Source organism: Zootoca vivipara, chromosome 4 (assembly GCF_965207765.1).
Source record: "Zootoca vivipara chromosome 4, rZooViv2.hap1.1, whole genome shotgun sequence".
NCBI classification, from domain to species: domain Eukaryota; kingdom Metazoa; phylum Chordata; class Lepidosauria; order Squamata; family Lacertidae; genus Zootoca; species Zootoca vivipara.
The window spans coordinates 83,504,855-83,530,549 of record NC_142587.1 but is presented as its reverse complement, the minus strand read 5'-3'; the positions used below and the strand labels follow the sequence as shown (position 1 = coordinate 83,530,549).

General features: G+C 44.8%; 1 protein-coding gene across 1 annotated transcript; it reads right to left on the bottom strand.

Annotated features, from left to right (window-relative positions):
* Window positions 1-8,361: 8,361 nt before the first annotated feature.
* Window positions 8,362-25,613, bottom strand: LOC132592040 (vitelline membrane outer layer protein 1-like). Its single transcript, XM_088668993.1, has 5 exons — window positions 25,419-25,613; window positions 14,922-14,941; window positions 14,883-14,887; window positions 9,789-9,933; window positions 8,362-8,653 (listed from the first exon to the last, which is right to left on the bottom strand). The coding sequence occupies exons 1-5, from the start codon at window positions 25,605-25,607 to the stop codon at window positions 8,362-8,364; spliced, it is 651 nt and encodes a 216-aa protein (XP_088525119.1). The 5' UTR covers window positions 25,608-25,613.
* Window positions 25,614-25,695: the final 82 nt, after the last annotated feature.

The window sequence follows — 25,695 nt, the reverse complement described above, 5'->3', positions numbered from 1 at the left end:
TAAACGAGCAATGCAAAGAAATAGAGGAAAACAACAGAATGAGAAAAACCAGAGATCTGTTCAAGAAAATTGGAGTTATGAAGGGGTGCTGAAGTCAGCACAGTGAAGGGCTCCCAGGGGCTTGCATTTGCGGGACATTCAGCTGTCTGATGCTGAGCTGGTGCTCACTATTCGAAATTCCAAAATGGACCAGTTGGGCAAAGTAGAGGTGCCTTGATGAGGCTGCCTTCCACTGGTAAGCCCAGTCCTTGTACAGTGAAAGATGCCAAGAGACATTTGTCACTTCACCCACCTGCGGATGGTCCCTTCCTGGTCCACAAGGATGGGTCCCTGTTAAAGTGGCATCAATTTGCTGCAGTAATGCGTAAGGCGCTAGCAGCATGTGCAGGCCAGTGAACTTGCACCTCATTCTTTCCTTATTGGGGCAGCTACTACCACTGCACTTGGGGCTTTTCCGTTGACAGGATTAAGGATTTGGCTGCTGGAAATCTGACACAGGGTTATTTCTGGAGGCGGTGCTGAGGTGCAGTTATTAATGTGGTTAAGGATCTGGCTGCTGGAAGTGCGCTGCCGCGCAGCGCGTCTTAAGAACGGGCGGCGGCAGCGGGCAGCGGGGGTCGTCGCGGGCCGGATTGGGAGGCCAATTGGGCCGCATCTGGCCCGCGGGCTGTAGTCTGGGGACCCTGCTCTATGCAGTCAGCAAAAACAAGACATGGAGCAGATTGTGGCTCAGATCATCAGCTTCTTATAGCAAAATTCCAGGTTAAAACTGAAGAAAGAAGGAAAAACCACTGGGCCAGTAAGACAAAATCTAAATCAATTCCCTTATGAATACACAGTGGAAGTGAGGAACATCTTTAAGGATTTAGATTTGGTGGGCAGAGTATCTGAAGAACTATGGATGGAGGCTCGTAACATTATACAGGAGGCAGCAATGAAAACCATCCCAAGGAAAAGGAAATGCAAGAAAGCAAAGTGGCTGTCCAATGAGGCATTACAAATAGCGGGGGAGAGAAGGCAAGCAAAATGCGAGGAAGATAGTGAAAAATACAGGAAATTGAATGCAGACTTCCAAAAAATAGCAAGGAGAGACAAGAGGGCCTTCTTAAACGAGCAATGCAAAGAAATAGAGGAAAACAACAGAATGGGAAAAACCAGAGATCTGTTCAAGAAAATTGGAGTTATGAAAGGAACATTTCGTACAAAGATTACCAAAATAAAGGACAAAAGTGGAAAGGACCTAACAGAAGCAGAAGACATCAAGAAGAGGTGGCAAGAATACACAGAGGAATTATACCAGAAATATATGGAGGTCTCGTACACCCCAAGTAGTGTGGTTGCTGACCTTGAGCCAGACATCCTGGAGAGTGAAGTCAAATGGGCCTTAGAAAGCACTGCTAATAACAAGACCAGTGGAAGTGATGATATTCCAGCTGAACTATTTAAAATTTTAAAAGATGCTGCTGCTGCTAAGGTGCTACACACAATATGCCAGCAAGTTAGGAAAACTCAGCAGTGGCCAGAGGATTGGAGAAGATCAGTCTACATCCCAATCCCAAAGAAGGGTAGTGCCAAAGAATGCTCCAACTACCGCACAATTGCACTCATTTCACACACTAGCAAGGTTACACTTAAAATTCTACAAGGCAGGCTTAAGCAGTATGTGGACCAAAAAGTCCCAGAAGTGCAAGCTGGATTTCGAAGGGGCAGAGGAACCAGAGACCAAATTGCAAACATGCGCTGGATTATGGAGAAAGCTAGAGAGTTCCAGAAGAACATCTACTTCTGCTTCATTGACAACGCAAAAGCCTTTGACTGTGTTGACCACAGCAAACTATGGTAAGCTCTTAAAGAACTGGGAGTGCCTGATCACCTCATCTGTCTCCTGAGAAACCTCTATGTGGGAGAAGAAGCTACAGTTAGAACTGGATATGGAATAACTGACTGGTTCAAAATTGGGAAAAGAGTATGACAAGGCTGTGTATTGTCTCCCTGCTTATTTAACTTATATGCAGAATTCATCATGTGAAAGGCAGGGCTGGTTGAATCCCAAACCGGAATTAAGATTGCCGGAAGAAATATCAACAACCTCAGATATGCAGTTGACACAACCTTGATGGCAGAAAGTGAGGAGGAATTAAAGAACCTTTTAATGAGGGTGAAAGAGAAGAGCACAAAATATGGTCTGAAGCTCAACATCAAAAAAACTAAGATCATGGCCACTGGTCCCATCACCTCCTGTCAAATAGAAGGGGAAGAAATGGAGGCAGTGAGAGATTTTACTTTCTTGGGCTCCTTGATCACTGCAGATGGTGACAGCAGTCACGAAATTAAAAGACGCCTGCTTCTTGGGAGAAAACCAATGACAAATCTAGACAGCATCTTAAAAAGCAGAGACATCACCATGCTGACAAAGGTCCATATAGTTAAAGCTATGGTTTTCCCAGTAGTGATGTATGGAAGTAAGAGCTGGACCATAAAGAAGGCTGATCGCCGAAGAATTGATCCTTTTGAATTATGGTGCTGGAGGAGACTCTTGAGAGTCCCATGGACTGCAAGAAGATCAAACCTATCCATTCTGAAGGAAATCAGCCCTGAGTGCTCCCTGGAAGGACAGATCGTGAAGCTGAGGCTCCAATACTTTGGCCACCTCATGAGAAGAGAAGACTCCCTGGAAAAGACCCTGATGTTGGCAAAGATTGAGAGCACAAGGAGAAGGGGACGACAGAGGACGAGATGGTTGGACAGTGTTCTCGAAGCTACGAACAAAATTTTCTGTCCGTTTTATTCCTGGAGGGAATAATGATATGCCCGCCAGTTTCTGGACTATTTCCTGGTACAGCTTTGGAACCTTGGCAGCAGCTAGTCTTCTGCCATTTCATTTTTCTGTAAGTCCCTTCATTCTCGAGACCCTTATTCCCTTCATTCTCGAGATTCTTATTCCATTTTGTTTTTCTATTGTTACATACATCATATATCCGTAACATTCATATTGCATTCCCTCTTCCCTCCCCTCCTGGCCTTCCCCCAACTTCCACTTCTGATTTATTTTCCCCTTATTTCATACTGCTGTTTCTAAAAAGAATACACTATATTATTTCTTTATCTTCTACATATTTTTGCTAATAAAGGTGTGAGTGTTTATTTAAATCCTGCCATCAAGTCAATAGTCTTCTTTTGTTTCTGCAAATATACTATAAATGGTTCCCATTCTCTTTCAAAGTCACTGTTGTCTGTTTCCCGAAGTCCGTCCGTCAATTTTGCCAGTTCTGCATAGTTCATCAGTTTTTCTTGCCATTGTTCTTTAGTTGGCATTTCTCCAGGATTCCAGTTTTGTGCTATCAAAATTCTCGCCACTGTGGTGCTCAAGGCTCTTGAGGGTTGGGCCAGGTTGCAGCCACCAAAGTCGCCAGGTAGGAGGCCGGTCACATTTGACATTTTATGCGCTGTGCGCTGTAAGTTGACACTAGTTTGATGGTCTATTTATGAGGTGAGACTCTTTTTGGCAGCTTTTTCAATAGATTTTTTTGGTGCACTGCATTTGGGCGAAGGGGTGCTGGAGTCAGCACAGTGAAGGGCTCCCAGGGGCTTGCATTTGCAGGACATTCAGCTGTCTGATGCTGAGCTGGTGCTCACTATTCGAAATTCCAAAACGGACCAGTTGGGCAAAGTAGAGGTGCCTTGATGAGGCTGCCTGCCACTGGTAAGCCCAGCCCTTGTACAGTGAAAGATGCCAAGAGACATTTGTCACTTTGCCCACCTGTGGATGGTCCCTTCCTGGTCCATAAGGATGGGTCACTGTTAAAGTAGCATCAATTTGCTGCAGTAATGCGTAAGGCGCTAGCAGCGTGTGGCCTGCTGGCCAGGGACCTTGCACCTCATTCTTTCCTTATTGGGGCAGCTACTACCACTGCACTTGGGGCTTTTCCGTTGACAGGATTAAGGATCTGGCTGCTGGAAATCTGACACAGGGTTATTTCTGGAGGCGGTGCTGAGGTGCAGTTATTAATGTGGTTTTGTTCACTCCTAGGTCCACCTGCCCTGCACGTCTGGATAGTCGGGCACAGCATTGTCCCCTGAGCCAACAAGAGGGATTCTGGATTCGGACGCAGGCTCGGATATCCCAACCACGTGCGTGTCTCATGGGTGTCCAGATGAGGAATGCCTTGGGAGGGGCTTCTCCCAAGCGGTGTGGGCGAAGGTGTCTGCAGAGGCACGCCCGCAGTGGTGGTGGTGCAGTTGGGCATAATTGCCAAAAGCCGCCACTGAGCTTGCGGTCCCACATGCAGGAGGACTTTGAGGAGTTGAAGGCAGCTCTTCCTGGACTCAAAATTTGGTCACTGATGGCAGTGACGTGTGTGGCAAAGTAGCCAATGCCCAGCTGCCACCAAGAGGGCCAAAATGCGCATCCAGAGCGCTGTGGCCTAATAGGTTCTGGCCTTGGTCAGGGATGGTGACCCAAGCATTACCTTCCATGATTCGTCCCTTTACAGACTTCATGGGGTTCATCTGTCTGTGATTGGGAATAACCTGTGGCTGACCTCCGTGTCAGCGGGGTTAAGGGATTGGTTACAGGTGTGAGTGGTTGGCGGCAAGCGCGGGTGCTGGTGTGGTGGAAAGGCACTGGTTCAGGTGATAGGGATGGGAGAACGCTCTGGCCATCCCCATGTGAAGGGTATTCCGTTAAAGGAATCCAGCGACTCAAATGGTTTGGTCAACCCCTGAGGGGGTTGTGCCCATGCCTGAGTCAAGGGTGAATTTATTTAGGGGGGAGGTCTCTGGGTCTGAACATGCAAAACTGGCAAATCCAACTACCAAAGCTAATTGCTGAAACTAACTGCTGCTTGAAAGTAAGCATTGAAACAAATTGCTGAACTGTCCATTTCACCAATTGTTTGCTTAAATGAATCATCCATGGAATTGAATTTTTATCAGCTTAATCTGATACACTATAACCTTACTGGGCTGGAGGTAGTCTTGTGTCCATCCATGATCTTCCTGTTAGATTAACTGCAGTGAGTTATGGGTGGGGTGACTTTGAAAAGAGCACAGAAAGTTCCACATGGGGTATCAAGACTCTTAAAGGGCTTGTGGACAATTTCACTATATTGCACTAGTGATTTATTGTGTACTCCTTAAATGGCCTGGGAGCCGCTTACTTCAAGGATCACCTCCTCCCAGTGTACTTATCTGGATCCCAATATCACCACCAGAGGCTCTCTTCCAGTGCTCCTGGATACAGGGTCGTATAGATCAGCGTTTCTCAACCGCTGTTCCGCGGCACACTAGTGTGCCGCGAGACGCTGGCTGGTGTGCCGTGACGTGCGGCGACGAGAAGGGCGATTTGCATTGTCACGTGCCTGGCGGCCGCCAATAAACAACGCTAACCCGCCGGAAAGGAAGCCGGCCGGGTCACGACGCGGAGCGAGTGCAGCTCTCAACAGCCACCACCACGGGAGGGTGGTTTTAGACAAACTTAAAGAAGCTGGCTGGATGAGCTCAACCTGAAACTTTCTGAGCAAAGGATTGTGCTGGTAGAGAAATCAGCGGCTTATGAAGCCTTATTACAGGAGATTGCAACCAACACAGCAATTGGCAAGTGTTTCTTACAGTCATGATTATATAGTCAATATAGGGCGGCACAGAGTTAAATTTTTTAACTTTTTTAATGGTGGTGTGCCTCGTGATTTTTTTCATGGAACAAGTGTGCCTTGGCCCAAAAAAGGTTGAGAAACACTGGTATAGATGGTGTCTGCCTGGTTATGTAAGTTTTAAAACTGAACCTTTGAATCCTCTGGGTTTTAGATGTGGCTGTATATTTTAGTGATGTTGTATTTTCATCTTTATATTGTCTTATGCTTCACTATTGAAACTGTTGCTTTTTAATGATGTGGGGGCAGCTTCTATTGAGATTTCTTTATTGATTAAATGTGTTTATCCAGAGCAGCACAAAGTAATTACAACCAGCCATTAGTGCATTTTAGGGAGCAATCCTATGTTTCTTAGAGGGCCTCCTAGGGGCCTATGAAGTGGGGCATTTGCCATGCCTGGGTTCCCTTTTGGCAACATCTCTTCCCCCACCTCTTCATTTCACTTTAGTAAGCAGTTGTGCAAACTTCTGGCTTGCTGCATTCTGAGGCCTTTCCCTCCTCTTAGCCAGGTGACCTCTGCATCTTCCTAGGGCTGAGCACTATGAGAAGCAGCTCCTCCTAACCCACTTCTGTCTGCCACGACCACAAGAGGTGAATGTTTCACCTTGTCACCCCTAGTTTGCTCGCTCTCTCTCTCTCTCTCTCTCTCTCTCTCTCTCTCTCTCTCTCACACACACACACACACACACACACACACACACACACACAGGCATATAGTCCTACCAAGTCCATAAGACACACCTAGTTTTTAGAGGAGTTAAACAAGAAAAAAAAATCTTTTCTAGCGAGCCTTCAACAGCTCAGAAGAAGGAAGGAAGCGGTGAGGGCGGGAGAGAGAAGGAAGGAAGGAAGGAAGGAAGGAAGGAAGGAAGGAAGGAAGGAAGGAAGGAAGGAAGGAAGGAAGGAAGGGGGGGAGAGAGAGAGAGAGAGAAAGAAAGAGGGAAGGAAGGAAGGAAGGAAGGAAGGAAGGAAGGAAGGAAGGAAGGAAGGAAGGAAGGAAGGAAGGAAGGGGAGAGAGAGAAAGAGAGAGAGAGAGAGAGAGAGAGAGAGAGAGAGAGAGAGAGAGAGAGAGAGAGAGAGGAAGAGAGAGGGAAGGTAGGCAGGAGGGAGGGAAGAGAGAGAAGGAAGGAAGGAAGCTACTATATTCTGCCAAGAAGGTGGCAGTCTGGGTCACTCAGCTATAACAGCCATTTATTCAGCCATTTACCAGTGCAGCAAACAGAAGAGGGGAGAACTTTTATTCTGGTCACCTGAGCATCTGGAACCACAGATGTGATCATGGATCCACTATTTGAATCCCCGCAACGGAGTGAGCTCCCGTTGCTCTGTCCCAGCTCCTGCCAACCTGGCAGTTCAAAAGCACACCAGTGCAAGTAGATAAACAGGTACCGCTGCGGCGGGAAGGTAAACAGCATTTCCGCAGGCTCTGGTTTTTGTCATGGTATCTGTTGCACCAGAAGCGGATGAGTCATGCTGGCCACATGACCCAGAAAGCTGTCTGTGGACAAACACTGGCTCCCACAGCCTGAAAACAAGATGAGCGCCGCAACCCCATAGTCGCCTTTGCCTGGACTTAACCATCCAGGGGTCCTTTACATTTTACCTTTACTACTCGACTGCTCTCTAACCATAGTTTTGATTGCTGTGTTTCAGGACTCAGAAGAAAATAACATATCCGTTTGTCAATCCCTATATGACAGGAGCAGGGAAGCAATTTCACCCCAAGGGGTAGATTGGAATGTGGCCAATCTTCCATGGGTGGATGGGGCGAAAAGCAGAATAAAAATCGAAATAAATAAAAAAATAGAAAATAAATAAAATAAACAGGCGCACACACATAGAGAGGGAAAGAGGCAGTCAGGCAGACAAGTATACATATACACATTCAGAAAGCCAGAGATCCCTTTCCCTAATCTTTGCTCTCCAAGAGCAAGCAGAGTCATGAAGGTAAATGAAATGCTGCTTGCACTTTAAGAGTAAAGGCATTTACATCCTCCTCCTCCACACTCCTGGAGTAGGAATATGTGCAAATGTTGCCTTCTACTCTCAAATAGCAGCCCGAGGCTTATTGGTATCTCTGAGCTTAGCACTGTTGGGTCAAAGTGCTAAAATTAGGGAAAAGATTCTGCTTGCACTTTGGGCTCTTGGTGGTGCTTGGTGCCAGGGGTGCCGACTTGAATACAATATGGGGGGAGGCAGGTAAGTTGCACCCCACATAATTGATCATAAGATGCACGCCATTGGAATGGCAATGCCTATCAACTTGGGGGGAGGCGTGAGTCAAATAGTTTATGGGGGAGGCAAAGGGACCTCGGCCCCTAGGAGTTGGTTGCTATGCTTGGTGCTAAGATTCCTTCAAATCCTCAAATCTTACCACATGGTGCTTAGATCAGAAAAAAATAGATCTCTGTGCGTGAGATGGCTGATGATTGGCAAGTGGGTGTGATTTTTTTCAAAGCAACCTCATGGGACAAATTGAGAGACTGGTGGGCCTGGCTAAAGCTATCACACTACGGCTCTAGGATGGTACCCTCTTTAACTTCGCATTGGCCTCCTATATAAAACCAATTCATGCAGGCTTAAGGAAGGGACAAAGCTCCAAAAAGGTACACGCAACTCTTTTGTTAAGATTTATTGTTGGTTAAGTTTCATGCCAACAAACCATTAGATGACAGGCAGCTGTGTTGTAGCAGGATGAAGCCCAGGTGATTCAGTTGCAGCAGAAGAACTTGGCATCATTAAGTGCTGTGCTATCAACTTGAGCTGAAGCCTCCACCTTTGTTTGGATCCCACAGATGGCACCAGTGGTGCAGCGCTTGCTCCATGGGCCGTAAGTACCAAAGTTGGTGGACTTGCCCTCCAGTCTAGTCCCATCTGTACAGCTAAACTGGATGTTGTTGGCTGCTGTATCATCAAGCATCAATTGTGGGCCTTCCACTCTTAGATCAAAGGAGATCAGGAGACCCCTGCGGCATTCCTCAATCTTTGTCCAGTTCCCCTTCCTGCAAAGAAAGAAAAGAAAAGAAAAGAAAAGAGACAACGTGGTAATGTCTGCCTCTCTGGAAATATGATCCAAATTGGAATGAATTGCTTTCCACACGAAAGTCAAGAGGGCAGTTGCCTCCTTAGATTTTTTAAAGGTGTCTTTTGTAGACCTCATCAGGTATAGTATGTCTCCCAAACCTCAACTTCTCAAAAGGGCTGTGTGTTGTGAGCCCTGGTTTAGGTGGATTTGCCCTGTGCCACCCAGGGGTCACCCACACCACACCCTCCCAATCTGCCCCTGGAACAATCTAGGGATGGAGCTAAAGAATCTTTAACGGGGTTTTAAACCGTAATATTCTCTTAAGAATTGGGGTCATCTGTGCCTTCTCGGATCTGCTGCTCTTGCCTAACAGATATTAAGCAGAACGACCTGATTCTGTGTGGTGTTGCTACTCCTTCATGAAGTCCAGTGACCAGCACCAACCCAGAATGGGATCCACTCACTTAAGTGGTAGTGACTTTCCTGCAAGAAAGCCACTGGCAAAGCAGCACCTGCACCCCACAGGATCAAGGTCTCTGCTAAACAGCTGCTGAGTGGAGGCATTGATCTTTTATGCCAGTGCCTCCGGCAGGAAGGAGAGCTTCAGTATTGTGCCTACTTTCTCTCAGGAAGGCACAGCCACTGGTTAGGTAGGTCTTGGCCTTTTCATACAGCTTTTTTGCTCAGCCTGCCTCTCCTTCCTGCGTGATGTCCTGACCCCTAACAGTCACATATATTCATGAGGACCAGACAGAGAAGTTAGGGGACCACATTTGACCCCTGGACTTGAGGTTCCCCACTCTCAGGATAGATGGTGGTTTCCTCTTGCTCTCTCTTTCCTTGGGATGTGTGGTCCTCAGGAAGAAACTCTGCTTTTCCTGACCTTTGAACTCTGTTGTTGCAGTCTCTTTCCTCTTTGTTATGTTGGGCTTGGGTCCCCCTAAAATTCAGAAGGCAACCTAGAGTTGGTATCCTTAGACTCCGAGAGCTAAGAATGAGGCTGATAGACCCTGACATTATCCTGCCCTGGTGCTGAAGAATAATAGATTTCAGCCAGCCCCTCACACCATCACTTTCCAAACAAAAAAGAAAAAAATCAAGAAGATGCTCACGGTCCAACGGTAGATTCTACAGCTGCACCTTTATTGCAATGGAGACGGATGCCATTGAGGGAAGTATCATCTTTATTCTTACCTTGTTTTTCCTGTACCTGGTGGAAAAGAGAGAAAGAGACTGCAATAAAGCTGTTTTTGCAAGCTATGACTCTGTTTTATATCCTTTATTGAAAAATAAAAAGTACAAAATTACAAGTGTACAGAGTAAGACCAGACACAAAATCAAAGAAACAAGAAATAGTACCCATGTAGAAAACAAAACAGAAAAAAGAGATGTTGTGTGTTACAAAAGGGGGGTTGTTATTGTAGTTAACCGAACTTGGACTCTGACAACACTCACATTCAGACTGCAGTTATCTGTTCATAATTACAGGCCCCTACTTGTGTACAAGTATTACTGGTTATGGATTAAGGTTTACATTCCCAGCTCCATCAAAAGACAGTAGCTTTTTTTTAAAAAAAAATAAAGTTTATTAATAATTTGTGCATATACAACAATTAAAAAAGAACGAAAACCAACAAGGCAAAAACAAGGCACAACAACAAAATACCGATTACATACAAAATCCCCTTCCCCTCCCCCCACCCCTAATCCTACCCCTACCCCTGTTCCTTCACAACCTAAATTAGACTTATCCATATTATAGTTGTTTTCAATCGCACACACTGTTTTATACAGTTTTATATAATTTTATACCGTAGGTACTTGCTTCTTCTTCTTTTTTTTTATAACTTTCACTTAACAAAGATAATATCCTACTATAATGTAGCTAGAAAACACGAAATATTGAAAGAAACAAATTTGGAGGACAATGTAAGGAAATGGGAATCACTTACCGTTTATTTCAGTATATATGTAGACAAACCGTCTCTCCTCTCTGATGCAACAGAGCTCTAGGAATATGAAGAAAGTAAATTAAATTAAGTAAATTAACTATATAAATATAGTATATATATATATATATATATATATATATATATATATATATATATATCATTGATACTGTAACATTATTATTATTATTATTATTATTATCAAAAGACAGTAGCTGTGAGCTGATCTCCCCAAAACGGCGCTTTCCCCCTTTGCAAAAGAAGCTGCACAACTCTGAGCTGATCCTAAAAAAAACCAGGGCATTCCCCCTTTCCTCTAAAAATTAGGTGCATCTTTTGGTCAGGTGCGTCTTATGTAGCGAAAAATATGGTAGCTGCTTATTTCCTTGACCTCTCTGATGGAAGGGTGTTCCACAGGGCGGGTGCCGCTACCGAGAAGGCCCTCTGTCTGGTTTCCTGTAACCTCACTTCTCGCAATGAGGGAACCACCAGAAGGCCCTCGGTGCTGGATCTCAGTGACCGGGCTGAACGATGGGGGTGGAGATGCTCCTTCAGGAATACTGGACCGAGGCCTTTTAGGGCTTTAAAGGTCAACACTAACACTTTGAATTGTGCTCGGAAACGTACTGAGAGCCAATGTAGATATCTCAGGACCGGTGTTATGTGGTCCCGGTGGCCACTCCCAGTCACTAGTCTAGCTGCCGCATTCTGGATTAATTGCAGTTTCCAGGTCACCTTCAAAGGTAGCCCACATAAAGCACATTGCACTAATCCAAGCAGGAGATAACCAGAGCATGCACCACTCTGGTGAGACAGTCTGCGGGCAGGTAGGGTCTCAGCCTGCATACCAGATGGAGCTGGGAAAAAGCTGCCCTGGACACAGAATTAACCTGCGCCTCCATGGACAGCTGAGAGTCCAAAATGACTCCCAGGCTACACACCTGGTCCTTCAGGGGCACAGTTACTCCATTCAGGACCAGGGAGTCCCCAACACCCACCCCCAACACGCCCTGTCCCCCCAAAACAGTACTTCTGTCTTGTCAGGATTCAACCTCAATCCGTTAGCTGCCATCCATCTTCCAACCACCTCCAGGCACTCACACAGGACCTTCACCACCTTCACTGGTTCTGATTTAAAAGAGAGGTAGGGCTGGGTGTCATCTGCATACTGATGAAAACCCAGTCCAAACTCCCTGATGATCTCTCCCAGCGGCTTCGTATAGATATTAAAAAGCATGGGGGAGAGAATGGAATACTGAGGCACCCCACAAGTGAGTGCCCAGGGGTCTGAACACTCATCCCCCAACAGCACTTTCTGGACACAGCCCCGGAGAAAGGAGCGGAATCACTGTATAACAGTGCCCCCAGCACCCAGCCCTTCTAGACGGTCCAGAAGGATATTATGGTCAAAGGCCGCTGAGAGATCCAGCAGAACTAGGAAACAGCTCTCACCTTTGTCCCTAGCTTGCCGGAGATCATTGACCAGTGCGACCAAGGCAGTTTCAGTCCCGTGGTGAGGCCTGAATCCCGATTGGAAGGGATCCAAATGGTCCACATCCTCCAGGCGTACTTGGAGATGTTCAGCAACCACCCGCCCTATCACCTTGCCCAAGAATAGTAAATTTGAGACTGGGCAATAGTTAGCCATATTGGCCGGGTCTAAATATGTTTTTTTAAGAAGCGGTTTAATGACCGTCTCTTTCAGCGGGTCTGGGAAGGCTCCCTCGCAGAGGGAAGCATTCACCACCCCGCAGAACCCATCGCCCAGCCCTTCTAGGCTCGCTTTTACTAGCCAGGATGCGCAAAGATCAAGGAGACCGGTTTCACTCATCTAAGCAGCCTGTCCACATCCTTGGAGGTAACGGACTGAAATTGATTCTATGCTCCAGCACTCTTCCACCCCAGCCCTGCTTCCATGGTGGTGTCTACCTCCTTCCAAATCTGAGCGACTTTATCTGCAAAAAACTTTGCAAAATCATTGCAGGAGATCTTGGGGTCTTTACCAGTCCCCGGTGGTAAAGGTGTTCCATTAAATTGCGAACCACCTGAAAGAGTCTCCTGCTACTATTTTCTGCAGATGCAAATAGAGGCGGTGAAGAAAGTCTTCTTCGCCGTCGCCGTCGCCACTTGGTGGGATCGACGTTTCTCAACCGGTGTTCCGCGGCACAGTAGTGTGCCGTGAGACACTGGCTGGTGTGCCGCCACGTGCGGCGAGGAGAAAGGGCACTGACGGACTTCCGGCGAGGCAAGATGGCGCGCGGCACGGCAGCGCGAAGCTCCTGAGAGCGACCAGCGTGCCTGTGCCGCCAGCCTAGCCTCCGGACCGCCGGAACCGCCGCCGGTACGCGGGCGCCAAGCGAGCCCAGCGGATCGACCGGGGAGCCGCTGGAGGCCCCCCCGCGACCCCACTGGAGTGACAACGAAAGCGCCCGGCCGGAGGATCGCCGGACCCCTGGGCTCCGCGGCAGCTGCGTGGGCGTCGGAATCGCCCGGTGGATCAAGCGGGGAGCCGCTAAAGCCCCCCAGCGAGCCCGCCTGCGGCCGGGAAGAGCTCCGAAGCCCAGCACCTCCCTGCCTCGTCGCCGCAGCCGTCGCCACCCCAGCTGCCCCAGGAGAAGAGGAAAAGGAGGGAGGCCCCCCCAGGTGAGGGAAAAAGGGAAAGATAGGGAGGAGAGGGCCCCTCGCCACCCCCCAACCCAGGTGAGAGCGCCTGGTGGGTCCGCCTGGCTACCGTGCAGCAGTTCTTCAGTGGCATGCTTTACGTCTCCCCTCCAAACTAAACTAAATATAGGGCGGCACAGAGTTGGTGTGCCGCGGGATTTTTTTTCATAGAACAAGTGTGCCGTGGCCCAAAAAAGGTTGAGAAACACTGCTCTAGCCGTCTCAGCGATTGTCATTACCCTCAGCTCCAGGGAAAACCACGGGGCTGTCCGGGCTCCATGCAAGGGCGTTTCGGAGCTAGACAATTATATAATTTGATATTTAAATTATTGATATCAATAATTGTATTATAAACTGATATTGTTATGATGAGGCTATTATTTGATTGTAAATGAAAACTAATAATATTATTGAAAAAACTAAAATGTGCATTTCTTACCCAGCCTTTGGCCTTGCTAAAATGTCTCTCCTATGCAAACTCTGGGCATATTTAAATACCCTGAAAACTTGTGTGAAAAGTGGGGTAATGCCAAGGGCCTAATACCAAGAACAAGAATACTTGGCTGAAACCCACCCAGCTCTACTTCACTCAAGTCTGACAGTTGACCAGGCCTACATCATTCTGGCTACATTGAAAGCCTTGCCTTTCTTTGCCCTCACTTGGAGTTCTACTTACCGTCTTTCAGCAGGCAGAAGGAGAAAGTCTGTAAACTGAGGGAAGAGACATGACTGTGAACAGGGAATTTAAAGGGTTCAGGACAATGAAATGTAGGAACACTCTGTCCTGAGCAATGTAACTCCCATGCTCCACTGATCCATCACAGAGCAGAGCAGATGGAGAGGGCTGTGATGTCTTCCTGGTCCTGTGCTTTCCTCACCTCTCTTACCAGTGGCTTCTACAAAGCTCCGGCACAAGCAGAAGCCATTTCCCAGGGGGAGTGGAGAGACCTAGCAGAAGGGTGAGGACATCATTTCAAGGCCAAAGACCAGGACCGTACATCAAACAAACAAATATCCTTTATTAGGCATATCAAACCACACATTATCACATAAAATTTATATAGAGATTATATAAAATACAGACTCAGTTGAGCGAGGCTTATCCCAGTCAGTTCCTTAACTCCAGGAAGAGTATAGATATATATAAATACTACAACTTAACACTGCCACATCACCTACCAATTAAGGAGCACTAACTCTCTTTGTAATGGCCCAGCCTTTCTGCATGGACAGCTCTCAAAAGTTTAGCTACCGCTGTAGTAATTTAATCATCCCTGTCCGATAGTAGGACCTGAACAGTTGGTAGCTTGGAAATCAGCCAATTGAGTTGCAAGGCCTCTAATAGTTGTCTTCTGGCATGAATTCCAAATTCACAAGAAAAGAAAATATGCTCCAAAGTATCAGGTTCCCGTTTACTGCATTTGCAGAGACACTCTGATTCTGGGAGACCCAAATATCTTCCTCTCACCATCATCGAGGGAAACATATTAAATCTGGCCAGCATAAACAGCCTACACAGTTCGTGGTTTTTCAAATTTGTCATGTATCCCTTTTGAAAATCTCTGCATAGAGGGAGATTTAAATGGAGAGGAGAACAGGTGCTGCGGTTTGCAACCTCAAGCGTGGAGAGAACACTTTTTCCTATAAGAGTCTTCCTAATAATTTCCCAGATGTCTTTGGGATCAGAATTTTCAAAGTCAATTAAGTTAAGCCCTATCAAATTCAATTTTCTCCTACAAATCAATGATAGATTGTAGATTATATTATCACTTAAAAGATCATACAGGAGAGAGTTAGGGGATAGGGCTCTGTAATGCAGGAAGATCCAATATTTCATGGTCCTCAGCCATGCTCTTGCTGATAAAGACAATATTCCCAGCTCGCAGCATATTGATTCATATTTTACAGAATTTGCGAGTCCTAGTAATGACCTCAGAAGGGATGCATGAAATTTATCCAGCATCTTAAGGTCACCTGAAATCCACAGTGGGGTGCCATATAAAAGTTGGGCACAAAGTTTCATGTCAATTACTTGCAGTACTGCTGGAATGTATCTGTTTCCTTCAGGAGAAAAAAATAAGATTTGATATGGTGGGCTGTCCCTTTAACCTTAGCTATTGCCGCACAGATGTGTGTGTTCCAGTTCATATTATTTTTAAATATAATCCCCAGGTAATTGAAATGCTTCACTTCCTGTATTAGATGTCCATTGATTTTATAGTTTTTTGGGTTCCCTCTTTTTGTAACCTGCATAATTTTGGTCTTATCATAGTTGATTTTTAAATTATTAAGGGAGCAGAAGTTTGAAAAGCCCTTAAGTAATTTTTTAATACCCAAAGAAGAAAGTGAGATAATTGCTGCATCATCTGCATATAGTAATAAAAAAAGTGGGATATTGTTTAAATAAGGAATATGAGAGGTTACATTCTGAAGAAATGATGGTAAAACAGATAAGAATAGATTGAATAGAGTAGGTGCCAGGACACAGTCTTGCCTAACTCCTCGATTGTTGAAAATTGGTCCTGCAAGTCTACCATCTTTTGAAACTTTAATATATATTTGGTTATTAGAGTGCAAATTTTGTATCAGTGTCAGTAGATGTGGGTCTATACCAAGGTGTTCCAGTTTGGCAGGACCGTACATCTTGCTTTAGAACAGGGTTGGGCAAACTGTCACTCTGGAGCCACATCCTCTCCCTAATGGCCATAAGTCCTCAAGCAGGGAGTTCAGACTTCCAGCAAAAGTAAAGTTTCCTTCTCATGGGAAACCACTAGGAATGGAGGAAAGGGGAGAAGGAGGGTGACACATACAGAGGAGGCTGTCAGAGAGAGGGAAAAGAAGGTGTCTTGTATCTTGATAACTGTGGCTCCACTGTATGTGTGGATTAGTTTTCTCAAAGGGAGAGTTACAGTTCTCTCATCAATCTGCTGTTCATAAAACCATTCAGTTGAAGCCATGACAGTTCACCTAATAGAAATGTGATGTAACTTTGTGGTATAGATATGTCCACAGAATACCAGAAGTGCAGAATTTCACCCTCAGCTTCATAGTACCCTTCAGAATTTTACAGGAAGCCTCACACTGTAAGGCCTATTAAAGGTAAAGGTAAAGGGACCCCTGACCGACGACTCTGGGGTTGCGGTGCTCATCTCACTTTACTGACCGAGGGAGCCGGCATACAGCTTCCAGGTCATGTGGCCAGCATGACTAAGCCGCTTCTGGCGAACCAGAGCAGTGCACGAAAACGCCGTTTACCTTCCCACCGGAGCAGTACCTATTTATCTACTTGCACTTTGACGTGCTCTCGAAGTGCTATGTTGGCAGGAGCAGGGACCAAGCAACAGAAGCTCACCCCATCGCAGGGATTCGAACCGGCGACCTTCAATCGCCAAGCCCTTAGGCTCTGTGGTTTAGACCACAGCGCCACCCAAAGTGAGACGTGGAGACCAACCTCCTGTGTTGTGGGTGGGTAAGATTGGTCAAGTGCAAGACAGGAGTGCCTGGCGTGCTATGGACCATGGGGTCACGAAGAGTCGGACACGACTAAATGACTAAACAACAACAAAATTGGTCAGCCACAACACCCGATTGGTAGGTCTCTCAATGTTGGGTTCAATCGGGCCAATGGGGCACAGTCCAAATGGATCGAGGGACCTATATATACCCATGCACGAGACCCAGAGCTTCCTCTTTCGGCCCGTGCGTTCAGAACAAGTTAACAGCGTGTCCTCTGTGCAGCCTTTGACGGATCATCCTGGTGATTTCTTTCCGTTATCCCTTCTTTCCCTAAATTCCTTCCAATTGGTTTCTTCCCCTCCTTTGTTAATTATTATTCCTTTCCTTTCCTTCCCCCTGCAGGGGCTTTCGCCCCACAGAGTTTTTGCTCCCTGAGCGCTCCCGGTTTGCGGAGCTTGCCTCTGCCTGCTTAACTTTACCTTTGGGCTCTTTGTGCAGCGGCTTTTTATTCTCAGTTCTGACTGCGGCTGCAGCTTCGGGGGTTTGAATTTATCAGGTGATAAATTCAGCGCCCCGAAAGCGCCCCGAAAGGAGCCCTTTTGGGGCACTGATTCTGTCCCCAGCTCTCGCAGGGGCAACTGCGACTACTCTCCCTCTGGCTTGGAGAGGTGCGCGCAGTGGATAAGCAGCTCTGGGTCCACCCGCTTTGAAGTGGGCAGACTGAGAGCCGCTTAGGTTCCATACCCACTGTGCACGGGTCCCGCTTTGCTTGAGCGGGAGCTGCATGCAGTGGGTAAGCGGCTCTGGGTAGGCCCACTTTACAGCGAGCCGGGAGAAGCCCTCCTGGCATGCTGTAAAGTGGGCAGGCGGAGAGCCGCTTAGGTACTGTACCCACTGCGCATGGCTCTCGCTTTGCGGGTACCCTTCACTTCATAAGACGCACAGGCATTTCCCCACCCCTTTTAGGAGGGAAAAGGTGCATCTTATGGAGCAAAAAAAATACAGTACATGCTCCCTGTATCTCCTCTTCCTGCTCCTCTCACAGCTGATAAGAAGGCACACACTTATTCTTCATTTCATTTCATTTCCTTTTCATTGGTGAAAGAACAGAATAGGCAATCAACGAAAGTATTATAGAAAGATGTCTGTCCTGTACTTGTGTATGAGAGAAATAATCAAAAGGAATTCTGAAAGAGAAAATAACATACATAGTCTATATTGTCACAAAATTTGGTATCCCAGTGATTCATGAATGAACTTCATTCCATCTTTCAATAAATTTGTCTTTTTTATTAACCTCCATCTTGCTTGGTCCCTTGTTTCCGTCCTTCACATTTCCCCAACTTTCTTCTCTCTCTCTCTCTCTCTCTCTCTCTCTCTCTCTCTCTCTCTCTCTCTCTCTTTCTTTCTTTCTTTCTTTCTTTCTCCCTCCCTCTGTTGCTTTCCCTTTCTGCATCTGTGTCTCTTCCAGTTCGTCCTCTTTCAGTTTTTTTAAAAAATATTAATGGTTTCCCGATGAGATCCCTGGATGAAGCATTGAACTCTAACACAATACTTTGATCCGAGTGCTTGGGTAGGTTTGATCATGCACTCAGTTTTCATGATCAAACTCTAAATGTCTGAATTTAAAACTGATATTTTTATAAAAAAAAACCAACAACAACCAATTTTTTAATTCCTTCTCTACTTTGAAAAATCGCGACATGGATCCAGCTCAGTGACATCATAAATGAAAGAGCAATCCTAACTGTTTGGAGGAGTAAAGGTGTCCAGTAGTAGGAAGAATGAAGTCCAGGATATTACAGGAATGAGTCTGGGGTGGTGCAGACCAGGCAATGATTCCACTAGATCCAAAGCTGCCACATTCTGCCAAGAGGGTGGCAGTCTGGGTCACTCAGCTACAACAGCCGTTTACCAGTGCAGCAAACGGAAGAGGGGAGAACTTCTATTCTGGCCACCTGAGCCTTTGGGACCACAGATGTGATCATGGATCCAATACTCCACTGCTCTCTAACCATAGTTTTGATTACTGTGCTTCAGGACTCAGAAGAAAATAACATATCCATTTGTCAATCCCTATATGACAGGAGCAGGGAAGCAATTTCACCCCAAGGAGTAGATTGGAATGTGGCCAATCTTCCATGGGTGGATGGGGCCAAAAGCAGAATAAAAATCCAAATAAAGAAAGAAATAGAAATAGAAAATAAATAAAATCAACAGGCACACACACAGAGAGAGAAAGAGTCAGGCAGACACACATTCAGAAAGCCAGACTCCGAAATATTAGCCGAGGCTTATCTCTGAGCTTAGCACTGTTGGGCAGAGTGCTAAAATTCTGGATAAGACTCTGCTTGCACTTTGGGCTCTTGGTGGTGCTTGGTGCCAGGGGTGCCGACTTGAATACAATATGGGGGGAGGCAGGTAAGCTCCGCCCCACATAATTGATCACATGATGCACGCCATTTGAATGGCAATGCCCATCAACTTGGGGGGGGGAGGCGTAACCCCCTCAAATTGTTTATGGGGGAGGCAAAGGGACCTCGGCCTTTAGGAGTTGGATGCTATGCTTGTGCTAAAATTCCTTCAAATCCTCAAATCTCACCGCATGGTGGTTAGATCAGACATAAGAGATCTCTGTGCCTGAGATGGCTGGTGATTGGCAAGTGGGTGTGATTTGTTCAAAGCAACCTCATGGGACAAATTGAGAGGCTGGTGGGCCTGGTTAGTTCAATGAACTAAAGATATCACACTACGACTCTAGGATGGTACCCTCTTTAACATTGCATTGGCCTCCTATCCAAAACCAATTCATGCAGGCTTAAGGAATTGAGATCAGGAAGGGACAAAGCTCCAAAAGGTACACGCAATTCTTTTGTTAAGATTTATTGTTGGTTAAGTTTCATGCCAACAAACCATTAGATCACAGGCAGCTGTGTTGTAGCAGGATGAAGCCCAGGTGATTCAGTCGCAGCAGAAGAACTTGACATCATTAAGTGCTGTGTTATCAAGGTCAACTAAACCCTGCACCTTTGTTTGAATCCCACAGATGGCACCAGCGGTGCAGCGCTTGCTCCACGGGCCGTATTTACCGAAGTCCAGTCCGTTGCCCTCCAGTCTAGTCTCATCTCCACAGTTGAACTCGATGTTGTTGGCTCCTGTATTATCAATTTTCCCATGTTCGTCTTCCACTCTCAGAGCGAAGGCAACCAGGTAGGCCTTGGAGGGGCATTTCTTAACCTCTTTCCACTCTCCCCACCTGCAAAAAAAAAAAAAGACAATATGGTAATGTCTGCCTCCCTGGAAATTCGATACATCCTTTAACATTCATTCATATCTTATACAGTACAATATTTTTTTTGTACTTCCATCAAACCATCTAAAGTTTTCCAATCTTCCTAACTTATCCTTGTGTCCCGTAATTCACTATTACTTTTAATAAACAATAACCAATTTTTATATTCCTAAATGTTCTCTATAATATTTCATGTATTTCTCCTTACAAAACTTCTTGCAAACCTACTAGCATAATTTGTTGTTTACAATTGTTTTTCAAATAATTCTCAAATTTAGTTCAGTCCTTCAAGAACCTCTGGTCCCGCCAGTTTTGAATTCTCCCTGTCATCTTGTCCAATTTTGTGTAGTCCATTAACTTCGTCTGCCATTCTTCTATCATCGGTAATTCTTCTTGTTTCCATCTCTGTGCCAATAGTACTCTTAATGCCGTCGTCACATACAAAAACAGTTTTTTTTATCTTGTCTGCTAATATCCTCTCCTACAATACCAAGTAGAAAAGCTGGGTTTTTAATTAATGTATATCTTAACATCTTTTTCATCTCATTGTATATCATTTTCCAGAAGTTTTTCACTTTCTTACATTCCCACCATATATGATAAAACGTTCCTTCTTTTTCCTTACATTTCCAACATTTATTACCTGTTTTATACGTTTTGGCTAATTTCACTGGTGTGATATACCATCAATACATCATTTTCTTTATATTTTCTTTCAAACATTACAATCAGTAAATATTACTCAAATATTAAATATTAAATATTAACCAAATTCCAAAATACTTTACTTTTTTGACTATTTCTATACCAGTCTGTTGTTGCAACCTATCCACCAAATCTTGTTTCACATTTTTAGCCAACATTTTAGTTTTCTTTTTGTTTAATTTAAAACCTGCAACTTGTCCGAATTGTTCAATTTCTTCTAATACCTCATTAATACTGCATAATGGGTCTTCCACTGTTAATGCCAAGTCGTCTGCAAAGGCTTTATACTCTCTTCTGCCAACTGAAATTCCTTTTATTTTCTCATTTTCCCTTATAGTCTTTAGGAGGCATCCCCAAACTTCGGCCCTCCAGATGTTTTGGACTACGATTCCCATCATCCCTGACCACTGGTCCTGTTAGCTAGGGATCATGGGAGTTGTATGCCAAAACTTCTGGAGGGCTGCAGTTTGGGGATGCCTGGTCTTTAGGAAGACTTCCAGAACCGAGATGGATAATAATGGTGACAATGGACATCCCTGTCTTGTACCTTTCGTAATCTCAATATTTTCTGTTACTACATTATTTACTATTAATTTTGCTTTTCGATTAGAATATATCGCTTTAATTCCTCTTATAAACAATTGTCCAATATCCATTAATTCCAAATTCTTTACCATAAATTCCCAGGATATATTATCAAAGGCCTTCTCTGCATCCAAAAAGATTAATGTCGCTTACTTTTCATTCCTGGCCATCAAATATTCAATGATATTCACCACATTCCTTATATTATATTTCATCTGTCGGCCAGGAAGAAAGCCTGCTTGATCTGTATGTATTATTTCATTCAATACTTTTTTCAATCTATTTGCCAAAATACTTGCAAATAATTTATAATCATTATTTAATAATGAAATCGGCCAATAGTTTTTAACTTACAATGAATCAGAGTCTGGTTTGGGTATTAATGTGATATTTGCTTCTTTCCATGTTCCATGTTTCTGGTATTTCTCCATTCTTTAATATATTATTCATAACTTCTTCTAACGGTACAAGCAGGGTATGTTTCAGTTCTTTATAATATTTTGCAGCGAATCCATCTGGTCCTGGCGCCTTTCCACTTTTTAATTCTTTTATTGCATTTTAAATTTCTTCAATTTCCATTAACTCATTCAGTCGCTCTTTCTATTCTGATGGAATTTGTTGCACTTCTTTTTGTTTAGATATTCTTCAATTCTGCTTATATTTCCCTTTCCAGCTTTTTTATATAACTGTCTATAAAAATTTTAAAATCCATTCCTAATTTCTTTCAGATTCTCTACTTCTTTTCCTTCCAAGGTTATTTTATTAATTTTAATTTGGGATTTCCTTTTTTTGATTTGCCACACCAGCCATTTGCCTGATTTATTTGCAAATTCAAAAAATTTCTGTCTCATTCTTTTTATATTCCATTTCACTTCTTGATTAATAATCATTGCAAACTGACTTTGTAACATTTTGATATTCTGATTTATTTTCACATTGTTTGGATTTTTAATTAGCTTTTTCTCATTCTCCATAATTTTTTTAAAATTTCCATCTTTACTTTTTCTCTCGTTTTGTTCCTAATGCAATAGTATGTTTGTTGTTGTTTAATCGTTTAGTCGTGTCCGACTCTTCGTGACCCCATGGACCATAGCACGCCAGGCATTCCTGTCTTGCACTGCCTCCCGCAGTTTGGTCAAACTCATGTTCGTAGCTTCGAGAACACTGTCCAACCATCTCGTCCTCTGTCGTCCCCTTCTCCTTGTGCCCTCCATCTTTCCCAACATCAAGGTCTTTTCCAAGGAATCTTCTCTTCTCATGAGGTGGCCAAAGTATTGGAGCCTCAGCTTCACGATCTGTCCTTCCAGGGAGCACTCAGGGCTGATTTCCTTAAGAATGGATAGGTTTGATCTTCTTGCAGTCCATGGGACTCTCAAGAGTCTCCTCCAGCACCATAATTCAAAAGCATCAATTCTTCGGCGATCAGCCTTCTTTATGGTCCAGCTCTACTTAAACCTCAACTTTAAGTAGGGCTGTGTGTTGTGACCCCTGGATTAGGTGGATTTGCCCTGTGCCACCCAGGGGTCACCCACACCACACCCTCCCAATATGCCCCTGGAACAATCTAGGGATGGAGCTGAAGAATCTTTAAAGGGGTTTTAAACCGTAATATTCTCTTAAGAATGGGGTTTTTTTTAAGGTCAGGGTTCATCAGTGATATGTAGGATTTACTCCCCTGCCTAACAGATATTAAGCAGAATGACCTGATTCTGTGTTGTGGTGCTACTCCTTCATGAAGTCCAGTGACCAGCACCATGCAGGATGGGATCCACTCACTTAAGTGGTAGTGACTTTCCTGCAAGAAAGCCACTGGCAAAGCAGCACCTGGACCCCACAGTATCAAGGTCTCTGCTAAACAGCTGTTGATTGGAGGCATTGATCTTTTAGGCCAGTTCCTCTGGCAGGAAGGAGAGCTTCAGTATTGTGCCTCCTTTCTCTCAGGAAGGCACAGCCACTGGTAAAGGTAGGTCTTGGCCTTTTCATACAGCTTTTTTGCTCAGCCTGCCTCTCCTTCCTGCCTGAGGTCCTGACCCCTAACAGTCACAGATATTCATGAGGACCAGACAGAGAAGTTAGGGGACCACATTTGACCCCTGGACTTGAGGTTCCCCACTCTCAGGATAGATGGTGGTTTCCTCTTGCTCTCTCTTTCCTTGGGATGTGTGGTCCTCAGGAAGAAACTCTGCTTTTCCTGACCTTTGTACTCTGTTGTTGCAGTCTCTTTCCTCTTTGTTATGTGGGGCTTGGGTCCCTCTAAAATTCAGAAGGCAACCTAGAGTTGGTATCCTTAGACTCCGAGAGCTGAGAATGAGGCTGATAGGCCCTGACATTATCCTGTCCTGGTGCTGAAGCATAATAGATTTCAGCCAGCCCCTTACACCATCACTTTCCAAGCAACAAAGAGAAAAATCAAGAAGATACTTACAGTCCGACTCTAGATTGTATAACTTCACCACTACTGCAATGGAGACGGATGCCACTGAGGCCGGTAGCATCACCATCAAAATCTTCTACTGATGGCTGGTGGAAAAGAGAGAAAGAGACTGTAATAAAGCTGTTTTTGCAAGCTGGGACTCTGTGTTATATTCTTTATTGAAAAATAAAAAGTATAAAATTACAAGTGTACAGAGTAAGACGAGACACAAAATCAAAGAAACAAGAAATAGTACCCATGTAGAAAACAAAACAGAAAAAAGATATTTTGTATGTTACAAAAGGGGGGGGTTGTTATTGTAGTTAACCGAACTTGGACTCTGACTACATCTGCAGTCTGAATTTTCCAAACTACTAGCTTGCAACCTGAATTAGCAGTTATCTGTTCATAATTACAGGCCCCTACTTGTGTACAAGTATTAACTGGTTATGGATTAAGGTTTTCATTCCCAGCTGCACCAAAATACAGTAGCTTTGTGGTGAAACCAGTCCAATGGCCCCAAGTAAGCAATTTTAATAAGAAAAAAATTGATGTTGCTAATGACTGGCTAAGGCACCCTCCATCCCTCTCTTATGTCTTCATATTCAACAGCAGGTTTCCTCCAGTTTGTGAAGTTATGGTTGCCATATTATTTCAAGAAGTGAAATCTGGACACAAAACTGTTGTTGAGCTTTTGGGGGGAAAGTTGTTGAAATCCTGGACACGTCAAGGAAAATCTGGATGTATGGCAACCCACCTAGAAAGCACCAGAACTTATCAAGGTTGCTTCCACACTAACAGCTTAGTCTGTATTTGCCAATAGGGTGCTCACCTTTCAGGGAGATAAACCTGACCACAATATTGCCAGCTCATTGCACTCCAAACTTGTCTGTATCCTTGTCCCTTTTTTCCTCCAGTCCATCCAGATTCATGGTAGTTTTCTTTTATGTAAAATCCAATTCACTCTTAGCCTCTCCAGTGTGGATAGACAAAGTGACATGGATACTTTTTACAGCTATTAAATCTTTAAGCATGGCAGTCAACACTTCAAAGCACCTTGCAGGCAGCAATATACAGGCAATAGGTTCAGAAAGAAAGATGGCAATCAACTTGAAATATATATTGTAAGGGGGAGAGAGTACAGAGTACCTCCCCCTATCATCAAGAGCAGCCCCTCCCCGAGCAGCGAAGGAAGCACAGGCTCGGGGGAGGCTAGTCAGGACACGGAGAGAGAGTGCCAGGGCTCAGGCAGGAGGAAAGAGCCCAGACTCCACAGGCGGGAGGAGAGAGAAGGGGAAAATGGGGAGAGGGAAAACATGGACCGCAGACCCTTTCATCCGGTTCCGGAATTACGAAAGAGAAGAAAGGGGAGGAGATTCAGTGTCCCGCGACATTTATGTTGGGGGCGTTCGCGCCGGGGGGCACTTCCAGATTCTGCATTGGAGTAAGAAGACATGTTTCTGCACCTAGCTCACTGTAAATAGAGGCACCAATAAACACGTTGTGGAAAAGTAACATGAGGAGCGTCGTTACTCGAGAGTAGTCGCAAGAATCCCCTGACATTTATATTATATTATATTATATTATATTATATTATATTATATTATATTATATTATATTATATTATATTATATTATATTATATTATATTATATTATATTATATTATATTATAGTGACTACTCCTTGGGAAGCCTTTACCTTCAATGAGAATCCAGATGCATATCCTGAGGGACAGAATTCAATTTTCCCCCATTCTCCCCACTTCCCGCCATTGGGCACCGTGAGGACTGAATTATACTTCCGATCTCCTGCCTCACAGAGGTGGTAGGTGAGGAACAGGAAGACCACAGCACTGGTAGAGAGATCCATGGAAGGTGGACTGCACCAGATCGAGCTGCAAAAACTGAATGGAAGAATAACAGCCTTGACAATTTATTCCCCAGAAATTGTGGTTCTC